This window comes from Schistocerca cancellata, chromosome 3 (assembly GCF_023864275.1).
Source record: "Schistocerca cancellata isolate TAMUIC-IGC-003103 chromosome 3, iqSchCanc2.1, whole genome shotgun sequence".
Taxonomy (NCBI): domain Eukaryota; kingdom Metazoa; phylum Arthropoda; class Insecta; order Orthoptera; family Acrididae; genus Schistocerca; species Schistocerca cancellata.
In genome coordinates this window covers 760,951,204-760,965,567 of record NC_064628.1, presented here as the reverse complement: position 1 = coordinate 760,965,567, position 14,364 = coordinate 760,951,204, and the positions used below count along the sequence as shown (strand labels likewise).

The 14,364-nt window shown below is 41.6% G+C and overlaps 1 protein-coding gene across 2 annotated transcripts in view; it reads left to right on the top strand.

The window, feature by feature from the left end:
* LOC126175787 (transcriptional regulator ATRX homolog) overlaps positions 1-14,364 on the top strand; it is a 483,984-nt gene that overhangs the window by 158,340 nt on the left and 311,280 nt on the right. For both annotated transcript variants that reach the window (XM_049922765.1, XM_049922764.1), the window contains exons 12-13: positions 9,778-9,939; positions 10,459-10,760. In XM_049922765.1, the coding sequence (XP_049778722.1) occupies positions 9,778-9,939; positions 10,459-10,760 (464 nt within the window). The remainder of the gene's footprint in view (positions 1-9,777; positions 9,940-10,458; positions 10,761-14,364) is intronic.

Here is a 14,364-nt window from a genome sequence, read left to right as displayed (position 1 = left end):
TTCTCCTCCTCCTCCTCCTCCTCTCCAATTCTCTCAGCCCTTCTGCTGGCTCACATACTGATTGTTCAGCTAAAAAAACAGGATTTTTGGAATCATTCCATCTTTTTGCTTGATGTCACACTGAGTAGATCTGATATTACAAAAGGAAGGGTGAGCTACTTCAATAATTCGTAGCACATACTTGCTGCATAGTAAAACTGCAAACAACTCTTACTAATCCATGACAAACTCGTGAACACCTAGTACCATAAAATCAAGGTCAAGCGAGCGATCTAGACATAGATTCTACGTGGGAAGTTCCATCTCTTAACATTTTGTGGCATTGGCTAACTGAATATTTTGAGAGAGATATCATGGAGTTTGGTCAAGGAAATGTGAACAAATGAGGACAATACTTTACAGATTACCTAATCAAATGCTTGACAGTACACTATTCCTCTCCTGTATATTCTAAAAAGGTCCCTTGGAGTAATGTACACATGGCTAAGTGCTGAATGCAGCACTCTTAAGTCCAGACTTGAAACCTGTTCTATATGGGGTCAATCTGGGATGACTGTTCACAGCTAATGAATGGTCGTTGCAACCTTATATCCCTTGTGTCAGTCACATTTCCTATGCTATGTCATGTAAGCATGTCTGGTCACACCCAGAGGCAACGTCTCATGTAAGGTCATGCCTTACATCTGGGAGGCATCCTTCATGCAGCATTCCATTTGTATTCAGCAAGCAAAGTTAGTTGCTCTGGCTTCTGCCCGTGCTTGCATGCATTGCTTTGCCACTTGTGCAACAAAATGACAATAACTTCTTTCACTCCTTGGTAATACAGTTGCTTCTATGAATGTTCATCTACAGCTTATAGACCACAAGTTGCGTGTCGTGCTTCATCACTATAACGTAATTACACTCCTGGAAATTGAAATAAGAACACCGTGAATTCATTGTCCCAGGAAGGGGAAACTTTATTGACACATTCCTGGGGTCAGATACATCACATGATCACACTGACAGAACCACAGGCACATAGACACAGGCAACAGAGCATGCACAATGTCGGCACTAGTACAGTGTATATCCACCTTTCGCAGCAATGCAGGCTGCTATTCTCCCATGGAGACGATTGTAGAGATGCTGGATGTAGTCCTGTGGAACGGCTTGCCATGCCATTTCCACCTGGCGCCTCAGTTGGACCAGCGTTCGTGCTGGACGTGCAGACCGCGTGAGACGACGCTTCATCCAGTCCCAAACATGCTCAATGGGGGACAGATCCGGAGATCTTGCTGGCCAGGGTAGTTGACTTACACCTTCTAGAGCACGTTGGGTGGCACGGGATACATGCGGACGTGCATTGTCCTGTTGGAACAGCAAGTTCCCTTGCCGGTCTAGGAATGGTAGAACGATGGGTTCGATGACGGTTTGGATGTACCGTGCACTATTCAGTGTCCCCTCGACGATCACCAGTGGTGTACGGCCAGTGTAGGAGATCGCTCCCCACACCATGATGCCAGGTGTTGGCCCTGTGTGCCTCGGTCGTATGCAGTCCTGATTGTGGCGCTCACCTGCACGGCGCCAAACACGCATACGACCATCATTGGCACCAAGGCAGAAGCGACTCTCATCGCTGAAGACGACACGTCTCCATTCGTCCCTCCATTCACACCTGTCGCGACACCACTGGAGGCGGGCTGCACGATGTTGGGGCGTGAGCGGAAGACGGCCTAACGGTGTGCGGGACCGTAGCCCAGCTTCATGGAGACGGTTGCGAATGGTCCTCGCCGATACCCCAGGAGCAACAGTGTCCCTAATTTGCTGGGAAGTGGCGGTGCGGTCCCCTACGGCACTGCGTAGGATCCTACGGTCTTGGCGTGCATCCGTGCGTCGCTGCGGTCCGGTCCCAGGTCGACGGGCACGTGCACCTTCCGCTGACCACTGGCGACAACATCGATGTACTGTGGAGACCTCACGCCCCACGTGTTGAGCAATTCGGCGGTACGTCCACCCGGCCTCCCGCATGCCCACTATACGCCCTCGCTCAAAGTCCGTCAACTGCACATACGGTTCATGTCCACGCTGTCGCGGCATGCTACCAGTGTTAAAGACTGCGATGGAGCTCCGTATGCCACGGCAAACTGGCTGACACTGACGGCGGCGGTGCACAAATGCTGCGCAGCTAGCGCCATTCGACGGCCAACACCGCGGTTCCTGGTGTGTCCGCTGTGCCGTGCGTGTGATCATTGCTTGTACAGCCCTCTCGCAGTGTCCAGAGCAAGTATGGTGGGTCTGACACACCGGTGTCAATGTGTTCTTTTTTCCATTTCCAGGAATGTAGAATACACAAGTGTATAATTTGGCTCATGTGAAAAACAGATCACATTTGCATCAGGCTAAGATAGTAATAATTATAATACCTATACATGACATCCTCTTATATGGGTTTTCAAATTAAATTTTTTATTGGCTTATTTAAGGTATTGAACAACTGTTAAAATTACATTAACATTTAATTTAAAAAGGCAATACTCTATTCCCAGAGGTAAAAACTTACACAGGCACACTAGTTCAAAATGATAACTTAAAAAGAAAATTAGTGTGCCCAGCACAGTGTATATTTCAAAATCCTGAAATGGTAACATCTGATACACAACCTTACTTTAAAAAAATAAAAAAAAAATCTCCCTTAAATTGAGAGCTTTCTGTGTGGTCTATTAATATTCAGTACCCACACCTATGAATAAAGATTTTGTAAGATTAAAATCAAAGAATGGAAAATCCAGGATGGAGTATAAAAATATTATGAAAAGGAAAATTGCTACTTTTCATATAGTGGAGACGCTGAATTGCAGATAGGCACAACAAAAAGACTGTCACAAACAAAGCTTTCGGCCATGTAGACGTAGAAGCACACACACATGCGCACACACGAAAATGCAACTCACACGCACAATTGCAGTCTCGGGCAACTGAAACCACACTCAAAATATGATTCACATAGTTAGTAGCAGGCGTATCCCATTTAAGCAGTATAAACACATCTGCTTACAAATGGCCATGTACCACACATTGCATATACTGGCTGCGGTAAAACATAATAAATGCAGCACAGACCAACAGCTTTTTTTTAAAAAAAGAGTCTATAGAGTCTATGGCACAGATGTTGGACTTGAAATAGAAACATTAACTTATGGTAACTTTAAATTGGTACGTGAATAATTAACTGGCATGGTGCCCGCCTGAAAGCTTTGCCCTAAACCATCTCTTGCACAGGGAAATACAGTCAGGGGTGCCAACTTATAAAAAATATTAGGGGGCCTCAAACTGGCGGTCTTTCCCCAGGAAATTTTCTAAATTTTACATGAAAAATAGTGAGTTTTAAAGTTCTTTTTAAGCATTTTAGAGTTATATGATCAACATTAGACCCCCAAAAACTGGACTCTCGATAACTCGACACTCTGGGGAACTCGACAAGCCTGACACATTTTTCGGTTTTGAAAAAAGAAACCAACGCAGTGTTTTCGTAAAAAGCTGCTTTAATTTACAGTGATAGTCATGCTTATAGACTATTACAGAGCAGTGAATATATAGCTCTGAAAAGACTGAAATTATATTTAAATAAATCCTAAACTATCATTAAAAGATATAAAAAATAAAATATTGCTGACGTACAGTAATAGCACTTTGATTAGTAAGTGAAATAGCTAATTTAAGCTTACATTGAATAAGGCTCAGGGTTCATTAAATAAAAAAAAATATCTCAATGTTAATGCTTTAATACAGTTCATAAAGTTAATACAGTACGCCAAATACTTTCAATAAAAGAGTATGTAAATAGCGGGTTTTAATTGGGTCTTACACCTTACAAATATTTAAGTATTTGAAAATAAGTAATACAGTAATATAGGAATACAGTACTAAACTAGTACTAATATTTTGAAACTGAAAATTTAACATTATGTATGTATATAATTCTCTATTTTATGAAGATTTTTTAATATTGCCCTAAATGCCATTATTAGGGCTAGAGTGTCTTTAGAAAGGTGCAAATGTCGACCATCTGACTGGATTACTGAATATGAAGTCGTTGATGACTGGTCGGATATCCAATTCGTCCAAAACATCTCTGTGGGCATGCAAGGCAGCCAAGTTGTTCAGTTGCTTCTGTCCCATTGTTGATCAGAGATATGACTTCAGACGTCTAAGGGCACTAAATGACCGTTCTCTGTTGCTGTCAATATTGGAACTACTTGGAGAAGCTTAATGTGCTTCACTACGTCACATAACATTTCTCCAACTGCAGACTGTTGTGTTATGTACTTTCTTACATCACGCATGTTTTTTAAGACGAGTTGTTTTTTATTAGCAATGTCAGCTAACATATTCAAGTGTAAGCGCAGTTTCTCAATGTCTAGGTCATTTTTGAAAAACTGTTGATTTCTCCAAAGTTGTTTAACCTCTGTTTACTAAAAGTAGGCACTCTTGTTCAGCTGCAGTGACCTTTGTGAGTCCAGTTAAAGCAAACTGCCCAGTAATGCAAGATTGCACCATTTGACAAACTTCAATGTAAATAGCAAAGTGTGTGGTGAGCTGGCTTCATGTTTCTATGGTATACTTCGATTTCGAGGAAGCGAAGGATCATCAACTTGTGAAGGTTTTTCTTTTAAACACAATTCCCAAAAGTTTTCAAAACTATCATGCCTTCCATTCAATATACAAACCAAGCCCTCATACGTTTTTTCCAGATCAGCAACACTTAGATGAGGGCATTGAATATTTTCATTGACATCCTCCCAGTTCATTGCCTGGCAATAAACACGTAAAAAGAAATAAGTCTCAAGACTCAAGGTAGCCTGCACATTGGTAACCTGCCTCTGTTTTGTCCTCTGCAGAAAATGTTTCAAAAAACTCTAAGTTTTTCAATATTCTCGAGATACTAGAAGCTCACATTGTCCATCGAGTTGGGCAAAGGGGTCGTAGACCAGCTTGGTCGTTGACGCTCTCACAGCATATACCTCTGAAAAGTCCCATCCTATTGATGGATTCCCTTACGGTGTTTTATTAAGTCCTTGGCTAAAGCCATAGCATCCATCATAGACATCAAATGGAGGAGTCTGTCTGCAATTGCCAAGTATAAACTGTGAGAAGTGCAGTGCACATAATGTGCTAGTTGTTGTATATCCAAAACAACTCCTTTAAACGTACTTCTCATATTCGTGGTACCATCATAGCACTGGCCTCTTAAAGTTATTCATTGAGCAAAAACCTCTTTTAAAATACTAAACACAGTTTGTGATTCAGTGTTGGGGGCCTCGTATAAGCAAATAAAGTCTTCGTTGATGATTAAGGAATCATCAACAGTATGAATACAAAATGACACTTGTTCATGAACTGAAAAATCACTTGTTTTGTCAACCATAATAGAAAAATGTTCAGTCTTCTTGATTGAAGCCAATACCTTTCTCAACACAGACTTTCTTAGCAGATCAATGATCTTGTTCTGAATATCGTGGGGCGTCCACTTATACCCCGAACACACCGACCAATCTTTAAACTCGGGTATATCATTCTTTCAGAGTCCGAACAATTGAAAAAAAATTGAGTTTACATCTTCATGCCCTCTAATTGCTAGTCCTTGTCAGCATAGAAATTGTCTCAAGAGCAAACGTGTGGTTCCTGAAGAGGGGCAGCAGCCTTTTCAGTAGTTGCAGGGGCAACAGTCTGGGGAAACTACAGCCGTAATTTTTCCCGAGGGCATTCAGCTTTACTGTATGGTTAAATGATGATGGCGTCCTCTTGGGTAAAATATTCTGGAGCTAAAATAGTCCCCCGTTCGGATCTCCGGGTGGGCACTACTCAGGAGGATGTCATTATCAGGAGAAAGAAAACTGGTGTTCTACGGATTGGAGCATGGAATGCCCGATCCCTTAATCAGGCAGGTAGGTAAGAAAATTTAAAAAGGGAAATGGATAGGTTAAAGTTATAGTGGGAATTAGTGAAGTTCGGTGGCAGGAGGAACAAGACTTTTGGTCAGGTGACTACAGGGTTATAAACACAAAATCAATAGGGGTAATGCAGGAGTAGGTTTAATAATGAATAGGAAAATAGGAATGCGGGTAAGCTACTACAAACAGCATAGTGAACGCATTATTATGGCCAAGACAGATAGGAAGCCCACACCTACCACTGTAGTACAAGTTTATATGCCAACTAGCTCTGCAGGTGGTAAAGAGATTGATAAAATGTATGATGAGATAAAAGAAATTATTCAGATAGTGAAGGGAAACGAAAATTTGATAGTCATAGATGACTGTAATTCGATAGTAGGAGAAGGAAGAGGAGAAAACGTAGTAGGTGAATATGGAATCAGGGTAAGGAATGAAGAGGAAGCTGCCCGGTAGAATTTTGCACAGAGCATAACTTAATCATAGCTAACACTAGGTTTAAGAATCACGAAAGAAGGTTGTATACATGGAAGAGGCCTAGAGATACTGGAAGGTTTCAGATAGATAACATAATGGTAAGACAGATTTAGGAACCAGGTTTTAAATTGTAAGATCTTTCCAGGGTCAGATGTGGACTCTGACCGCAATCTATTGGTTATGAACTATAGATTAAAACTGAAGAAACTGCAAAAAGGTGGGAATTTAAGGAGGTGGGACCTGGTTAAACTGACAGAACCAGAGGTTGTAGAGTGTTTCAGGGAGAGGGTTAGGGAACGATTGACAAGAATGGGGGAAAGAAATAAAGTAGAAGAAGAATGGGTAGCTTTGAGAGATGACATAGTGAAGGCAGCAAAGGATAAAGTAGGTAATAAGACAGGGGCTAGTAGAAATCTTTGGGTAACAGAAGATATACTGAATTTAATTGATGAAAGGAGCAAATACACAAATGCAGCAAGTGAAGCAGGCAAAAAGGAATACAAACGTCTGAAAAATGAGATCGACAGGAAGTGCAAAATGGCTAAGCAGGGATGGCTAGAGGCCAAATGTAAGGATGTAGAGGCATATATCACTAGGGGTAAAATAGATACTGCCTACAGGAAAATTAAAGAGACATTTGGAGAAAAGAGAACCACTTGTATGAATATCAAGAGCTCAGATGGAAACCCAGTTCTAAGCAAAGAAGGGAAAGCAGAAAGGTGGAAGGGGTATATAGAGGGTCTGTACAGTGGCAATGTACTTGAGGACAGTATTATGGAAATGGATGAGGATGAAGATGGAATGGGAGATATTATACTGCGTGATGAGTTTGACAGAGCACTGAAAGACCTGAGTCGAAACAAGGCCCTGGGAGTAGACAACATTCCATTAGAACTACTGACAGCCTTGGGGGAGCCAGTCCTGACAAAACTCTACCATCTGATGAGCAAGATTTATGAGACAGGCGATATACCCTCAGACTTCAAGAAGAATATAATAATTCCAATCCCAAAGAAAGCAGGTGTTGACAGATGTGAAAATTACCAAACTATCAGTTTAATAAGTCACGGCACCAAAATACTTACACAAAATCTTTACAGACGAATGGAAAAACTGATAGAAGCCGACTTCGGGGAAGATCAATTTCGATTCCTTAGAAATACTGGAACATGTGAGGCAATACTGACCCTACGACTTATCTTAGAAGATAGATTAAGAGAAGGCAAATCTACATTTCTAGCATTTGTAGACTTAGAGAAATCTTTTGACAATGTTGACTGGAATACTCTCTTTCAGATTCTGAAGGTGGCAGGGGTAAAATACAGGGAGCAAAAGGCTATTTACAATTTGTACAGAAACCAGATGGCAGTTATAAGAGTTAAGGGGCATGAAAGGGAAACAGTGGTTGGAAAGGGAGTGATACAGGTTTGTAGCCTATCCCCAATGTTATTCAATCCGTATATTGAGCAAGCAGTAAAGGAAACAAAAGAAAAATTTAGAGTTGGAATTAAAATCCATGGAGAAGAAATAAAACTTTGAGGTTCGCCGGTGACATTGTAATTCTGTCAGAGACAACAAAGGACCTGGAAGAGCAGTTAAACAGAATGGACAGTGTCTTGAAAGGAGGATGTAAGATGAACATCAACAAAAGCAAAACGAGGATAATGGAATGTAGTCGATTTAAGTCACGTGATGCTGAGGGAATTAGATTAGGAAATGAGACACTTAAAGTAGTAAAGGAGTTTTGCTATTTGGGGAGCAAAAAACTGATGATGGTCGAAGCAGAGAGGATATAAAATGTAGACTGGCAATGACAAAGAAATCTGAAGAAGAGAAATTTGTTAACTTCGAGTGTAGATTTAAGTGTCATGAAGTCATTTCTGAAAGATTTTGTATGGAAGTGAAACGTGGATGGTAAATAGTTTAGACAAGAAGAGAATACAAGCTTTCGAAATGTGGTGCTACAGAAGGATGCTGAAGATTTGATGGATAGATTACATAACTAATGAGGAGGGATTGGATAGAATTGGGGAAAAGAGGAGTTCGTGGCACATCTTGACAAGAAGAATGGTCTGGTTGGTAGGACATGTTCTGAGGCATCAAGGGATCACCAATTTAGTATTGGAGGGGAGCGTGGTGGGTAAAAATCGTAGAGGGAGACCAAGAGGTGAATACACTAAACAGATTCAGAAAGATGTAGGTTGCAGTAGTTACTGGGAGATGAAGAAGCTTGCACAGGATAGAGTAGCATGGAGAGCTGCATCAAACCAGCCTCTGGACTAAGACCACAACAGCAACAGTATAACTAATAATTGGGGGACTCTGCCCCCCACCCCCACCCAAAAAAAAAAAAAAAAACAAATTTTTGAGGGGGCTTGGACCTCCTCAGGAAACATGGAGTCCGCATTTGTGAATACAGTCCATTGTAAACCAAACCATGGACTACCTAGACAGGTCAGAACAAATGATAGTATCCGAAAGTGTTGAGGAGGGGTAGTCTCTGAGTGCGGCTGTGTAAAAAGGCGTACTGACCAGTCAGGAGTTGAGAGCAGTGAGGTCCTGTGAATTTAGCATCCTCTAGTGGTGCCTGTGCACGGCCTTCCGCATCGGTGACGGCAAGCAATGGAAAAGCGAGATCACCTGGCGACGTGCTGGCAGGAGGTTTAAAAGTGCCCTCTCCAATGTAGCTTCGAGCGGTGCGCTGGGTCTGGTCAACAAAGATGCCATTGATACCACTCACCCCATCGAACAGCTCCCTAAGATCTTTTTCATGGCTGCATGATTTATTTTTTCTGTTGAGTAGACAGACTGCATTGTAAATAGTGTGCTCAGTTTTATTCCTCTTGTCATATTTATGAACAGAATTATCATTTTCAAATTCTGAATAGTTCAACTGACAAATTAGACGAAGGAAATGTTGTTAATATGTCCAGATACTTAACTGTTGATAACAAAATGTATATCATTTAATGCTTATTACATATTTTTGTGCAGTGAATACTTTGTCAAAATGCAAAATTGTCCCAATGTTTTTTTATGTAATATGAGTGAATTGAAATACATGAAGTAAACTACTCTCACACTTTGATCACCGAAATCAATAATCAGATGCAAAGTAAAAGAAACTCATTTGAATGATAGTTGCAACATGTATGTTAGTAAATATAATGTTCCCAATCTTAAACCATGTCCAACTTTATCAAAAATATTATTCTAATTTGACATGGTATGAGAACACTCCCCATTTTCATCTGAATGGTACGACAGCAAAAACACTCATTTGTTTTTTGTCGCTAGCTTTGAAGATAGCATACTAATAATTTGAGTTTCACTGAACTTAAAAAGCACCTTGGATGTACATTTTCAGATTCATCTGTTTCCTTACACCAACAGTGTCAAAGCCCCAAATCTGTTGACAAGAAAAAGGAAGTTGTGGAAGAGAGCATTCCTAAGGAATGTGTAAAAACTGAAGAAAATGATGGACAAAAAGAAGAAACAAGTATGGAAGAAAACATAAAGGAAAAAAATTGTAAGTTGTCCAGTTAGGGAGAAATTGTAGATTTTTGTATTTAACAAGTTTCTTGTAGTGGCCATTTTTGTAGCAGCTGTATATGAATTGTAGTATTATAAAAGAAAAGCACCCTTTGCATGCTGCAAGTTAAGTTTTCTTATCTAACTTGTGCACCTAGATGTGTTTTGCCTTATTTACTAGGCATCTTCAGTGAGTGTCAGATTGACATTTAAATGTGGATGTCAGATTGTGGTATCATGCCTGTCATGTGGGTTTGCAACATGAGAGAAAGCTATTTAGCTTACAAATAATGATTTATTTACTGATCTGACATCCACTGAAGATGAAGATGCCTTGTAAGTAAGGGAAAACACATCTAGGTGCACAAGTTACATAAAAAGCTTAACTTGCATAATGCAAAAGGCGTTTTTATTTAAAATTACACCATTTTATATTTTTATTTGTTTATTTTGTTACTAGAAAGTGATTTGTCATTTTGATATGAGGATATTATTGCTTGAATTTGTGTTGATTCAGCCCCAGAACCAGTGAAAAAGGACCACCAGGATGATGAAAAAGAAATACCAGAAGGAGGAGGAGGAGGAGGAGGGAAAAATAAAAAGGAATGTTGTGAAGGGGGAGAACTATCAGTGAAAACTGAGGAAGATAAATGTGAAAACCAGAACAAAGAAAACAAGCCTGAAAGTGAGGAGGAGTCTGATAATACAGCAGAAGAAGTTGAAGCAAAAATGCACTCCAAAGCAGAGGAGGAACTTAGTAAAAGTGCAGACTCTAAAGAGAACAAAGAAGAAGATAAAAAATCTACTGAAGAAACGAAGGTGGGAGCTACTTGAAAGTCCTTAGAAGCATGTTATATGTTATATTATAATTTTATCATTTTTACGACCTTAATTTTACTGCTGGTATAAAATATACATGAGATCACCAGTTGGTATATACTTACAGAGATTCAGAATCATAGGGGAACAATTATAAAATCACAAGGAAAATACTAAAAGTTTGAAAGTCAAAAAGGGCATCTTCAGTTATAAGAAATAAAGTGTATGTAGCTGTACAGATTTACTTCTCAGTTCCGTTCACGTACTACAGTTTCTTGTTTGTGGAGGTATTTCTTTTACATATCCCCTTTATCTTAATAAGTTGATTCCCAACAAAAGACCAAAATATCATTTATCATCATGGGACAAATTTAAATACATGCCAGATGGGATAGGAATTTAAGAGATAGAAGTATTTGTCAAGCATAAAACATCTTTTACTAAGTGACTAAGGGATTAATAAGGTATAAATAATTTCTTTCCCTCTCTTACTTGTCAGCTTAAGACCTTTATTTTACAGCTGCATATATACTTTCAGAAGTCTCCCTCCTCTCATGCTGCACCTCATTTCTTTACCCTCAGTGCTCTGTATTTCTCTTTGAACATATTTACCCTCCTGTGTACTTTCTCATACTCCCTCCCTTTTCAAACACATTCTCCTTTTCTCTCCAGTTTTCTTCTCCACATTACCTCAACTTCTCCTCATCAGTCTCCTTGTCCTTCAACCTATCCATCTCTCTCCTTTTATTGAAGTGCTGGTGCCCACTGAGCCATTGTGTTTCTTTCCTCTCTTTATTCCTTACATTTTATGCAGCATTTTTAAATTCAGGAGTGTGGTCAGATGCAATGAAATCAGGGATAAATAAGTGCTTATTGTGCACTGCACCTATTGCAAGGAAGTCTACATACTTATTTTGTTGGAAGTATTGCTGTAGTGGAATCCAGAGAAAGTTCACTAAAGCTCAGTATCACAGCAGCTCAACCACCTTCTAGATTATCCTCATAAGATAAATGTTGTTGTGCTTCCACATTGCTGGGGTGTTGACAGCTGAAACTACACTAAATGAGCTAGTTGTGATAAAGGTGTTGTTTTGCCCAAGTAGCTTGACAGCTGGAGAGCTTGCAAGATGACCGCTGCCTCTGCATTGAACACTTACATCTTCTGAGAGAGGGAGGGAGCATGACCACTCTGCTAGGAGATTAGGTCAAAGGGATGTGCTACCCTTGAATAGTTGATCTGTTACTTTTAAACCATCTGCAAAAATTGTAATCACATCTATCAACTGTATTTGCATGGTTAACTTTCTATTTTGCTAATAATATCACAAAATTTGAATTTTGAAGTGTTGAATAGCCTTTGATGTTGGGCAGTAAGAAAGTGTTTTTGTTATGTAGCAGTTACTATTCAGAATAAATTCAGAAAAAATCATAGTTGGTTGGAAGATGTAGCTTAGTTAAATTTCTGAAAAACAGGTTGCTCCAGGGATTAGATTATCTCCAACATAAATTTATTCACCTTATGCAGAGCCAACTTTGATCCTAGAGCAGAAACGCAGTCAGTGTTGAACGCATCACTGTGATACAGGTCCTGACAGAGTGCTATTGTATTTTGTGTAATTTTACAATTCTAAATTGATTCTCCTATGGTAAAAGTTTGTGTTTTAATCCAATTGAGGTCACTCCAGTGATGGATGCAGGGTGGACATTGTGGTGGGGTGAGTGCCCCATGTAGTCCCAGGCCAAAGAGATGAGTAATGTTAATCACGTCTTCTAGCCTTGGAAGCAGATGTCTCACATAGACATGCCACATCAGTCATAAGTCTTAGAAAATCCCAGAAATCACTATCTGTTAGGCCAAAGCATGCATATCAACACTTCTTTGTAGCTATCCTCTGTCATCGACCTTTTCTCATGTACATCTTGCCATGTAAAGACTAGTCTGTGAAAAATGACAGGTGTTTCGCTACACTGACTACTTTTTAGTCTATCTCCACAAGTAAGCCAAAATACTTTAAAAAAAACTAACAGTATAAGAATTGGCTGCATCAGTCTGTGAACACCCTTCATAACACTCATATAATTTCCATTCCTAAAATTTGTGATGTTGTGGAGGCTCCTCAAGACTAAGGCCATTAACATCCACATATTGCAGGGAATTTGGTAGTGAACTATTAGCAGTAGAACAGGAGCAAAACAACAAAAACAATGCTTAATGTTGGCTGATGGTACCACCAACAAGTTAGATATTCCTCCTCCATGACTTTTTCACGCACATGCAGGGAGAGGATACACAGGAGTGGGGGTGGGGGGGGGGGGGGGCTGGGGATAGGTAGTTAGCGGCTTGGATTGGAAGGAGGCATTTTTCAAAATTCTACAGAAGTACGAGCCTTTTGGGGAAGGACACCTTACGTGGTGTACCACTGGTCCTAAGTGCACTCAGACCTTGGCACTCAGCATTGCACCGGCGTTGTAACCATACCCACTATTACTCAAATTGGGCCTAAACGCCTTTTGGGTTGTCCAAGTTACGCCCATAGTGCGTCTCCATCTGCACCAGCGATCATGATGGACTTTCCATGGCACCAGAAATCCAGCACGGTAGCCAGCCCGTTGTGGTGGGGTCGTCATGTACCCTCTAGGTTGTAGCCCCCTGACAACACAGGGATCGTACTGCCGATACCTGAGCTGCACCCTCCCCACGTCAGCCAAGGAGTAGATGCCCGTCTCCTTGGGGTATCAGGACTCCCGGCAATGGTCATCCTGCCAGGTGGCCCTTGCTGCGGCTGGGTGGCGCCCGTGGGGAGAGCCCCTGGTCGGAGTGGGTGGTATCGGGGCGGACGTTTCGCAGATGAAACGTCACCACGTATCAGGTCGCTCTGCGGCCGAGTCTTTCAAAAGAAAATGTACCGTTTCTAGTTCTGGTTCTCCTGCCCTTTCCCCCTTGGCCACTCCATGGGAGGAGGGACAGGCCCGTCGGCTTGGAGCGAAGTACTTCCCCCGCTATTTGGTCTGTTCTCGAACCGATGGGGGGACATTCGCCACCTCCAAGCCCATGTTCTTTGTTCAGCACATTGAGGACATCTTCGGGGAAATCGAGGCTCTCAGCAAGATGCGTTCAGGGTCCGTTCTTATCAAGACCACCTCCGCCACACAGTCGGCGGCGCTCCAGGCGTGCGACCGCCTAGGGGACATCCCAGTCTCCATTGTCCCACATCTGGCACTAAATAGGACGCAGGGGGTTATTTTTCATCGTGACCTCCTGCTACAATCTGATGAGGAGCTCAGGGCCAACCTGGAGCGCCGAGGCGTGCATTTCGTCCGGCGAGTCCAGCGCGGCCCCAAAGACCGTCACATCGACACCGGGGCCTTTATCCTCGCCTTTGAGGGGGACGTTCTCCCGGAGAAGGTAAAGGTGATGTGCTACCGGTGTGACGTGCGACCCTACGTCCCGCCTCCTATGCGCTGTTTTAGGTGTTTGCGCTTTGGGCACATGTCGTCACGGTGTGAGGCTGAGCCCCTTTGTGGCGATTGTGGACGTCCTCTTCGTGAGGAACATACATGCACCCCACCACCTCGGTGCGTTAATTGTCCTGGCGTCCACTCG